Genomic DNA, 12,125 nt, shown 5'->3' on the forward strand with positions numbered 1-12,125 from the left:
TACTGGTAGAGTCAGACAACTTCTGTGACTCTGGACTGTAGCGTGGAAGACACAGCAACTAAATCATTGTGACACCGTCATCACCCTCTGATTCTGCCCTAACATCCCTGCTCTGCTACCAGCTGACTAATAACAGTAAATTTTTTGTTTTTCTAAAGATCATTACTGTATCATGTGATGTCTTGTATAGTCATTAATCTGAAGGTTATATTGTTAATTATTGTTGCTTATTAATAAATTGCCAGTTCAGTATTTTCCCACTGACTTGACATTTATCAGCTTTTATAATGCTTAAAAGATAACATGACCAATGCTTTTTTGAGGTGTTTCTGAAGAAGTATTAGCACAAAATTAATGATACTGTTTAAGAAGGATTATCTTGATGAAGTCTCTCTTTATTAAAACTTAGCTGATTCCTCTTTAATAAGTTTAATTATCTTGAATAAGTCAATTGAACTATTTTCTTGCACTTTTTCCATATATACATATAGAATTAGAAAAGTATATACATTCTATGATTTATCCACTACTCTTTTAAATACCAAATAAAGTTAATTTGGGGGAGAAAAGACTGAATCCAAACCTAGTGTTGGGGAGCTTCATCAAAAAACTACCAATTGACCCATGAGCTGGACCTAGGCATTCAGAGGCTCTTCACCTCCTCCCCTGTCCTTGGAATGTGGGTTGTTTGCCTTTCCCACATTGGATGGTGGGAGGGCAGGTACGGGAAGACTGGGAGGGCAGACGCAGGATTTGGTTAGTCTTGCCACCCAAGACAAGCCTCAACTCTAAGTTCCCTATTATTAACATTGTTGCCTACCAACCTGGAGTGGCCTGTGTCTTTCTGCCCTCTCCCCTTGTCTCCTGCTCACAGGGGCGAGTCTCAGATTACACCTGGGCAGCTCCGGGGAGAGTGGTATACATGATTTACAGTAACACCACTAGCCCTCAGTTCACTCAGTTGTTTGCTGTGACAAAATATTCGCTAGTAACTACAGACTTTTGGGGAGCTTTTTAAAAATACTGCATCTGATAGTAAAACAAAACATCTTCCTTTTGAGGCTTATTTCTCTTTTTCATTATTGCATACATCCCCTCAATCAGCACTGGCATTCTGGTCATGTATCCCCTTGTGTCTCTGTAATGCCAACTAATTTATAATTGTGTTCATGCATAAGAACCTCAAGCACATACTGCATATTTCCCACGCTTCCGGCATTCCTGAATAGACTGCTAAGTTTATTGGTCATGTTACTCCAAAATGATTTTGTTTTTTAATGTAACCTATATATGTTATTTAAATTGTGTTCTTTATTTTAAGAACAAAGAAACTCCTGGTGAATTATATCTCACTGATCTTTATTTCTTATCCCTATATTTACATATTCAGAAGTCTCTGAATCAGTTTTATGACACTGTCATTCATTAAAAAAAAAATCTTCAGATTACTTAAGTGGCAGCCATTTAATCTCCATCCCCACTTTACTATGCATTTTAAGTGACACAGCTAGAATCATCCATATTTGCACACTAACATGAACATAAAAGAGTTAAACCTCCCAAACGACAATCTCCTAGTCAGAGTATACATAAAAATAATCTGCTTTTCTTTTCTATTATTTAAGATTAATGAAAACAACCCATAAATATATGAAAAGTTGCTCATCTTCATGATTCATCAGAGAAATGCAAATTTAAACTATAATATGAAATCATGCGCCAACATCATTTATCATATGCCTCAAATTAAAAAGATCAAAAATGCCAAATGTGGGTAAGGGTGTGGAACAACTGGTATAACCACTTCAGAAAACAGTTTGGCAAAACAATTTTACAAAAGGTTAAAAAGTTTTGTCATACCGTAAGAGACTCTTAATCTCACAAAACAAACTGAGGGTTGTGGGGGCGGTGGGGGGTTTAGGGAGGGGGGGTGGGGTTATGGACATTGGGGCCAGTATGTGCTATGGTGAGTGCTGTGAAGTGTAAACCTGGTGATTCACAGACCTGTACCCCTGGGGCTAATAATACATTATATGTTAAAAAAATTTTTAAATTAAAAAAAAAACAACAAAAAAAACACCAGTTTTATCATTAAATAAAACAGTTAAATCCCTGAACAAGCAATTCTACTCAGGTATATACTTATCAGGCAGGCATAACACCAAAAAGCATGTAAAGAATGTTTACAGAATGACTAATTATAAAGGCCAAAAGTGGACAGCACCCCACTGTCCTTCAATAATAAACTGGACTGTGGTACATTAACACAAATGAAATATTCATACCACAATAAGTATGAATAACTGATATCTACATGCAAAAATATGGATGGATCTCACAAACAGGATTTTGAAGGAAAGAAGTCAGACATAAAAGAATATATAATGCATGATAAATTGGTTCTTACTGTCAACCTTGGTCAAGACTTATCCAAAGTACTGAGGAAAAGAGTGCCTTGAAGAGAGTAGTATCATATATCAAAACACAATTTGGGAAAAAAAAAATTACCTTCCCTTACATACTAACTGTGTGATCGCAGAAGAATCATCTGACCTCATTTTTCCTCTGTAAAACAGAGATAATAAAGCTTTACCTCCCCCAAAGCAAATGACTGTTCGGAAGATCTCTAAGGTCCTGTGGGGCTTTACATCTGTGACCCAATGAGATAGTTCCACTGCTTTCTACTTTCACGAATAAAAACACAAAGAGTTCTTTAACAAAAACAATAATAATAGCTCACCTGTTCCAAGCCACTTTACATGTATTTACTCATTCAGTCCTCACCCTAACCATATAAAATAGATACAAATATTATAGAAAAAGAAACTGAGACTCTGAGAGTTTTGGTAATTCGACCAAAGCTGCACAGTTAATAAGCGGTAGTCAGAATACAAACCAGAAAATCTAACTCTATTAACCACATACTTAAATACTCAATATGCAAAGACATTATAATAACTTCATTTTTTCTAAGCAGACAGGACTTTTTAAATTAAGTTTAATATAATGTGTTGTCTAATTATCACAGAGCATATTAAAATGTAATCTATATTATATATTGAAACTCTGATCTTGCTCAATCAAAGGAAGGATGATTTTAATTTATTCATATAAATCAAGACTTTTTAAAGCAGTACTAATTAAAAATAACTATTGGTACTAGACAAGCACCAACCAATGTTGGTGGTCACATTCACATTTCCTATATTTGATGCCTCTCCAGAAAAGGAAGGGAAAACTGTCTTCCTTGTTATTGTTTTAAACATAGCCTCTTCTGTAAGACATTATAGTATTAGTTCAGATTGCCTCAGATTCCCTATTTTCATGAATCACCTTCTCTGTGAAACAGAGCTCTCTGTTCAAAACTGAATCTTTAATTTTTTTTTTTTAATTTCAGTGACTTTCAATAACTTTCTGTTTGCTAAAACTTTCATCAATTATTTTCTGACAGTTCTTTTTGTTTTCTTAACCTGGGCTGAGATTTTACATATTTTAATTGGTTGGACCTCATCCTATTTCAGAGTTAAAGTTACCCAAAAATATTTAAACTTTACATTTTCCCAAGTTATTTTGAATTTGTGTCAGTCAGTCTCTTTGTTAGCTAGCTGAGAGCCTGTGACTAGGATGTGGTGACTGTGGCTGAAAATGGAGAAGTGAGAGGGATGGAAGCAAAGCCTGCTTACTTGGCACCACGGCCTAGAGTCAGCCAGGACTCCCAATGGTTTTGCATGGTAAGTTTAGTTACCAGTGGATAAAAGTAGATCACTTAAATTAATTGTACCAGATAGGTGGTTTTTTTAAGAAAGATTTTTATGTATTTATTTACTTACTTACTTGAGAGAGAGAGAGGAAGAGAGGGTAGGAGCAGAAGAAAAAGAAAAAGCAGAGTCCATGTTGAGCACAGGGCCCGAGATCATGACCTGAGCAGAAATCAAAAGTCGATGCTTAACTGACTGAGCCTCCTAGGCATCCCTATGGCATATGGTTTTAAAGAAGGAGGTAGGCTCAAAAAGCACAGTACTTCCAGTTGGAATGTCTCTGAGACTTCCAACTAATGGTGTGTTCATAGACAAGTCATGTACTTGCTCTTACTAGGAAGACAGAAGCAATGCCTGCCTTATAAAATTGTTGTAAAGTTCACATGAAGAGCAGAATTCTGTGCCTTCTAACTGATGGAAGTAATTTGATTTATTATAGCTGTGATTATTATTGCCTTATTTATTTGGTGTTGGCATTCCTACCTTTGGATCTTCTGTCTCTATTTAACTTCACCACAATAGCTCAAGGCTAGGAGCAGGAAGAGGCTTAGGCCCTCCTTCCAACACTTTCTTATGTAGATTTAAATAAAGAAAAGGGACAGGCTTAGTTCTCTGACTTCTTTCCCAGAACAACAACCTTTTTACTATTCACCAGTATTTATATTTGGATAAAGAGCTGGAGCTGAATTTACAGAGGGAAAATATAAAGCAGACTGCAAAATAGGGCTGCTTAGGGTTGCACAAACAACTCTGTTAAAGGGAGCCAGAAAGCATTCAATAAAGAACACCAAAAGACCGCCGGCCACTTGCACTTCTTTTGTTCATTTCAATCTTGGCAGTCAAATTCAGCAGTTACGTTATATGTTTTCCCTTCCAAGGACTTTGGAAACAAGTGATTAATCTCTTTAAATATATATATATATTTTTTCTTTTTAACAAAAATAGATTTTTTAAATTTTTTTTCCATTTATTTATTTTCAGCATAACAGTATCATTATTTTTTCACGACGCCCAGTGCTCCATACAATCCATGCCCTCTATAATACCCACCACCTGGTACCCCGACCTCCCACCGCCCCCCCCCCCCCCCGCCACTTCAAACCCCTCAGATTGTTTTTCAGAGTCCATAGTCTCTCATGATTCACCTCCCCTTCCAATTTACCCCAACCCCCTTCTCTCTAACTCCCCATATATATATTTTGTTAATTTTATGTCCTTAAAAAGGCCTTTGAGCAACAGAGTTGCAAAGACAGGATGAGCTCAAGGTCTAAGAGGAAGGTTTATGGTTCTCTTTTAAAAAGTAAAAAACATAAAGCTTAATTCATGCTCCACTGAAATTAAGTTCTCATAAAGTAGAACAATGATAATACTGGGAATACTAACATAAGAAAATAAGACTGTCATATATTATAGAGAGACACACACACACTCATCTGATGTAACTATTTGCTTCTCTCACTCTGCACATATGAAAATCTGAATAATCTAAGCAAGTCAGTTATTGATTATTAAATTTAGTTTAAATGTTACCTTTTCTTTTATAAAATAAGTTTTTGTAAACTTTTCACAAGCACATTTCCTGAAATATTTTGACTGACTGGTTTTTAAATTGAGCTTGTAGAGATACATTCCCAAATAATCTTTAAGCGTATTTACCGTATGAACTAAATACTTAGTTCCGTTAGGAAAAAAAAAAATTCTGTTGGTGTTTACAGAAAATTTCTTGCTAGCTCTTGTAAAATGTTGAATTCATCAGAATGAGACATACTTCGAATACTCAAAATACAAACAAATATAGGCACAAATCCTTTATATTCCATGGCACTGCTTCACTGACTAGAACCAGAAAAATAAAGTCACTTATCCTTAATACTTTTAACCACAGAAAATGAAAGACTCAAATAAATAATTTTGGCATTTATTCAGTGGTGTCGTGGTCCCCTCACTGATTACTTATTTGCAGCTTTCTCTATGATCTATGAGACAAACACAGTCAATTTTCAATCATTAATATCGAAGTCTGCCAGAAGCACTTTGCATTAATAAATCTCAAAATATTTTACCATTTCATTAAGTCTAACTGCATGTTGTTGGGAAGATTTCAAGCATTGTCTGATTTAGTAGGCAGCTGACTATTGGTAACAGAGACAAATGGTAAAATCAGAATTGAAATTCACTACTTCTAACTAATGCATCTATCATGATGGTCCATTATTTCAATCAGCCTGCCTCTAATAAAACTGACATCACTTAATGCAAATCTACTATATTCAGGGGTAACAGTGCAGAAGTATGTGTGCAAAGAAGGATAAAAGAAGAGCAAAAAGTCTGATTCCAGCTACTGCTGTGTTATGAATATAAAGCCCTAAAAAGGGCCCTTCCTCCTATGTCTATCTACAAAAAAAACTACTGAACATTACCACCAGCTTTCCGATACTAAGATAAGTTCAAGGAAAAACTCTGATGACTCCTCACTGAGGAAATTAGCTAGTGACACATGTAAGAAAAAATGCATTCAGTCCTTCCTGGATCAGCCAAACCTATCTGACTAGGCTAATACACTTTCGTGAAACAGACTGGCTTCAATATAAAGTCTAATAAAATTAAATATAAATGAGCTCCTGAGGGAATTAAATCAATGGGCTACAAAGCGACTTTCTGATTTTTTCCTAAGAACTCGTCACTTTCACCAGCAACAGCACACTGCACACTGCTTAGGCAAAAGTTGGGAATGGCAGGGGTAAACGGAGCACGGCGAACAAAAGCCCCATCAAAAGGAACCATTCATTCTTAGCCCCTCTTTCCCTCACCCTTTCCCTCCCCTCCCCCACCTCTCTGCCTTTGCGCATGCGTCTTTGATGATACTGCATTCACACAGCCCTGCATATTCTACAAACCTTATCACATTTCCGTTTACATAGCTTCCTATTCCTTTGGACAAAAATAGCTAAATTTTAAATGCTTCTTTTAACAAGAATTTAAGGATAGTCTTTTAAAGCGTAAGTGACATAAATGCAAGGATTTCCTACTGAAGGAATGATACAGAACCTACTTTGGGACAGCTACAAACTCAGAGAGCATTTCCCGACACCTGAAGTGAACCCCACGGGACTAAGAAGGTCAAAAAGCTTCCCCACTCAGGAGTTTGAGCCCTTTTTTCATGAATTGACACCATGGCCCTGCCCACACTGGACAATCCTATAATAAACATGCTCTCAAAGCTCACTTACATCGTGGATTTCCTCCGTCTAGGTGGCTGAGTGTGGACCATTCTTAATCTATTCTGCAGGTATGGGTATCAAGTGGTGCAATGAGAGAAATGCCTACTGCTAAGTTCCTTACAGATCTTACCTACTATTGTCACTATACACAACAGATTCCTCTAAGAAAAAAACTTCCTGTTAAATACGAGTATAACATTTATAAATGGAAAAGAACTGATCAACCAAAGTAGAGAAGGTATTCTTCCAATTCACATCATTTCTAAAAACTTTTTAGGGTGCCCAGATCAATAATGAGTAAGTATTTATTAATAGAAGATTTGTTTTTGCCAAAACAAAGTATTCAACATAAAAGTTATGCTTACATTTGCATTCCTTACAGCACTTGCCATCCACATATGCAAGGGCCGACTTAAGGGGGCAGTCAGGAACCGGACAGATGAGAGTTTCGCACTGGATGGTTCCATTCTGAGAAGAAAGCAATATTTAAAAAATTTCCAAGTTGCAGTGTGATAGCCTGAAAGTACTTTTTAATCCTAGATTTCAAACTCTTCACATAAAATGCCATAAGTACTACTATTCTTTGTGTTTATTACACAGTAAAACCCTTACTACAGGGACCTACAGTAATACGAATTGGGTCCTAACACAGTTGGTGATTAGCTCCCATCTTCTGTCCAGTGACGATGCTACACACCCTAGAGTTCTCCCCCTTCTGGAGTTAGATGGATGAGAACATGGATGGAGGGAGGAGCACACACTGACAACGAAATAGCAAGTTAGGGGTAAGCCTCATGTCTGCACAAAATGAGTATCCACAAGCCAGGGGATTTCTCAAATAGCCGCTGCCCGCCTGCAGACCTAGTCTCAGGACCCAGAATCTTCCCATGGATATTTAAGCACCACTACAAGGCAGCACCAAACTGCAAACAGAATGGCAAGGAATTCATTTCCCAATGGTCAACCAGAACTCCCAGGCAGCTAGCTGTTTTTCTAGTCACCTTATTGACCTCACTATACATATCTTGCATTTTACTAAATTTGATTTTTGTCCCCATTTAATAAGGTGGGAAGGTTTTACTGCATTGGTAAATGCTATAATTTTGGTGGAAACATTGTATTTCCCCAAACAGAAGTCATATGATGCATGCACACACACATGACTATTTCATGACTTTAACATTAATACATGAAATTCTGTTTTTTGAACAAACTTGAGAAATTTTTTTAAAAGGCTAATTCACAGAGACCTCTGGTCTCTTTCCAGTAAATGACTTTAAACTGATGAATTCATGTGAAATTTAAAATTTAAAAACCAAACTAGTCTTGACCTTTTCTTGGAAAATGATTCTATTTTTGAAATAGTAATGTGTTAAATATTTCTACTTTATAAGTGTGCAATTAGAGAAATCATATTTATTTAAATTATCTAATTCTTATTCCACCACGTTAGCAAACCTTTAAAGATTGCTAAGGTAAATTCCATTACTTGTCTGTATGGCCCAGTCTGGTGACAATATTTCATACTGCCTATAATTTAGTTTTATTACAATGCAGTAATAAACCCATGAGGGGAAAATCCCTTGAAATGTTAAGGAAAATGGATAGAATCCTTTGGGAATCACCTTCGCTAACCCAATTTAAATTGTTAACTTCATGTGTGCACCAATAAACTTAAGCTTTATAGCATTCCTAAACCATAATCATCTTTATAGGCTAGAAAGTATCTTTAATAATGCAACACGCAGTTCTTTAGATTTGACCGGGTTGGCTGGCACTTTAGTGTTGTGTCTTGGAGGAAATGGGTCTTGAAATTTTCATGATTACATTGTTTTAATAAATTTTTAAAGAGTGGGGGCATCTGAGTTCCCTTCATCTGAACTCTCAGAGGAAGCCATACCAGGCACGTGCAGTTCTTACAGCCGTCTGTCCAGGACTCAAATTCTCGGTAGGTGGTTCCCTTCATGGTGCAGGTCCTCTCACAATAGCATTGATCCAACCTATTCATTCGCTGCTCAGCTCGAGACAGCTGTGGCACAAAGGAAGGGGTTCACAGTGTTCACCATTCCAGCAACACAGAAAGGAAAAATACTTCAGTAGGCATCGGAATTTTTCTGCATATAGCAGTAATGATGGCTGGGCCCATCTATTATGGTCATCGATATGTTAAATATATATATTATATATATATACTTTAAAAGAAAAAAGTTTTTTCCTTCTTCTTTTTTAAGGTAAATTTCATTCCTGCTTTTGGATTTAAAAAAAAAAAAAACCAGCATGATTTACAAGATATAAATGGGGGCTAGGTAAAAATGGCATCACTCACACTGCAGAAAAGGGTTTTCCATTTTTAAAAATGTTTAATTTTATGAACATGCTTATTCAAGTAAAGAAACAAATCTCAGAATTTGTTGTGTCAGAAATGAATCATAGATATACGAGACAACTTGCAGGTTCTTAGTAACTACTATGAAAGGTAACAACAGCCTGGTGAAATTGCAAGGAAACTTGACACATGCGCAGGGCAGTGAATAATCCTACAACAGCAACACAGCGGTAGAAAGCATCTGTGGGACCGTTCCCTTGACGTAATTCTAGGGTCCATATTCTTCACAATGCCCCCTCACCTCCATCCTTACAAAGAAAAACTAAGTAAAAATAAATAATAATAAAAACTAAAATAAACAATAAATTCTACTGCAATAAGCAATGTGAAAATCAGGTAATCTGCCTCATTTCTGATTTACCGAATCATTTGTTACACAGAAGACTAGAGTTTGAATATTTATAAGCCCTCTCCTTGAGCAGAGATTTAGATTCAATCCCAGCAACAGTGTAGAATAAGAAAAGTCTCAAAGGTGAACATTTGTGGTTATATATATATAAAATAAACTATAAAGAACCTCAAGGATTCCTGAGCTCCCTGCACTGTATTTCTAAGTAGCTTTTACCTTGGCTGATGTTTTGGCCAAAATATCCTGCAGCTCCATGATTTTCTGCACGAGTCCATGGAAGTCATTGCAAGTTGGACAGGCTGAAATCAGAAACACTACATTGGTCAAGTTGTGTTTATAAGGAGGTCAATCTAGTTAAGTCCAGGCTGACAACTAATGTACGGGACCTCCGATTTCAAACTGACATTCTGGACAAAATTAAGCAAGAAATGCACTTTTTTATCACACAGCACAAAAACTAATGGACTTACTGCGATTAAGATCTGGGCACTGAGCAATAAATCCTTGGGGCATGACAAGTAATTGCACATCTTGCATTATACCCTGTGTGTGAAAAATTTTTAAAAAGACATATTACTTCCATCTACCCAAATTATGTTCAACAGTCAAGTTCATGAAGGAAAACATTTACAAGATAGACGCACCAAGATCCCCGACAACATCTTTTTGAATACATTACTTCTACTTCAAACCAAAGGGAAAAGAAATACATCAGGCAAAATAGATGATTACCCATGTACTCTCCTATTGATAATATTTTTAAAGCCTTAAGATTAAATGTCAAGATATAATTAAGAGGGAATAGTCATGTTGTTTTGAGAAGTTATTTTTACTTAGCCACTGGAGAAAGGCTTGAAAATGACCTTTAAATACCAACCCGAAAATCACTTCTGGTTTCAGCAACAGTGAAACTGATACCAATTTTAAACTAACTGCAGCCATCAAAAAGAAAGATAGAAAAACGAGTCATAAGTGCAGTATTCATCTGAGCATTTCTCATTTTTCAGTCAGATCTTTCAGAACTAATTTCTCAATTTATAAAGGACAACAGATTCATTAAACAACTGCCACAAGACTTAGTGACAAGTGCTTAGGAGCATGGGAAGTTTAGCACGAAATTTTTAAACATTCCAGCTACAAATGACCCATTTTCTACAGAGGGCCACATCACATGTCTGTATGTAAAATTTACATGTATTCTTAGTCGCTAAGGCTTAATTACCTCCCACCTTCCTGAGCTCTTAAAGCAAAGGCCAATGGTAACTCAAAAATAACCTCATCAGATGCACTCCAGCTGTCCCCTTCATCTACCATCCTTCTCTTCCTTCATCAACTTTACATACATTTTAACTAATATTTCACTTCATTCCTCTGAAAAATGCAAACAGAATGTCTAATGACAGGGTGACAGTACCTGCATATTATTGAAACAATTTTGAATGTATCTACAAAATAACCAAATACTGGCCTATATCTCCTATGTGTTTTATTAATAGCAGAGTATATGAAGAATGTCAATATGAATGATAAATATTTTAGTATACTGTGTGGAATTGCTGGATCTGTTGTTTGCTTGGGGTTTGGATTAAAAAGGCAACTTCTAAACAAACTCCTATCACTTGGAAGCAGCAACATGAAAACAAGGTTACCATGTACAGTTAAACAGTGCATGCACTGTACAACTCCACTGGACACCACTCACAGTCTATAGTAAAAATTATGACCCCTAAAGAAGTACTAGGAATGACGGACGTGTGAGAAGGATTCTAAGGCCACTTCTGGGCTCCATGGGAAAGACTGCCATGGTTAAATAGAGGAGAGAATTGACACCTACAGATTTGCCATCCCATATGTGGCAAAAAAAAAAAAAAGCACTGATTGTTTGGGATCTGTGAGCATGGAGTCAATTCCTCATGGCAAGCTTTGGGCAAGCCACTTAACCCCTTTGAGTCAGCTTATGCACAAGTAAAAGGAAAAAAAAAAAAAAGAGAGCCTACTTCAAGGCCAGGAAGACTAAGATTCCGGAATAGCACATAGAAATCACCCGGTTTCCAGGTAACAAACAGTTTTAATAAGTTTGAAAAACACCTTCCCAGAAACACATACTTAGAACACAACTTCAAAATCACTGGTACCTACTCTACCCAGAAATCCATGAGTTGGACACAGAACCCATTATTCTTGTTAACAGCCATTCGCTGAGCCGCTTCAATGATATAAGCACTGTCTTAGTCCCTGGAGGAAAATGATTATACTACCAGTTTGCAGTCAAGCAATTTTCTGGACTTTATTTCTTCATCCTTAAGATGCAGAAATTTAAATGAGATGTCTTTTGGATCATCTACAATGATGAAATTCTATGGAGTGTGTCTCTAAATAGGCACTACAAAAAAGATACAAATTATGACTGT

At 36.5% G+C, this 12,125-nt stretch overlaps 1 protein-coding gene across 1 annotated transcript in view; it reads right to left on the bottom strand.

Annotated features, from left to right (window-relative positions):
• NELL2 (neural EGFL like 2) overlaps window positions 1–12,125 on the bottom strand; it is a 326,760-nt gene that overhangs the window by 230,251 nt on the left and 84,384 nt on the right. Inside the window, exons 7-10 of the mRNA XM_044227205.1 lie at window positions 10,185–10,257; window positions 9,931–10,013; window positions 8,880–9,008; window positions 7,345–7,447 (exon numbers count right to left, since the gene is read on the bottom strand). Of these exons, the coding sequence (XP_044083140.1) occupies window positions 7,345–7,447; window positions 8,880–9,008; window positions 9,931–10,013; window positions 10,185–10,257 (388 nt within the window). The remainder of the gene's footprint in view (window positions 1–7,344; window positions 7,448–8,879; window positions 9,009–9,930; window positions 10,014–10,184; window positions 10,258–12,125) is intronic.

Source organism: Neovison vison, chromosome 12, assembly GCF_020171115.1.
Source record: "Neovison vison isolate M4711 chromosome 12, ASM_NN_V1, whole genome shotgun sequence".
In the NCBI taxonomy this organism is placed as follows: domain Eukaryota; kingdom Metazoa; phylum Chordata; class Mammalia; order Carnivora; family Mustelidae; genus Neogale; species Neogale vison.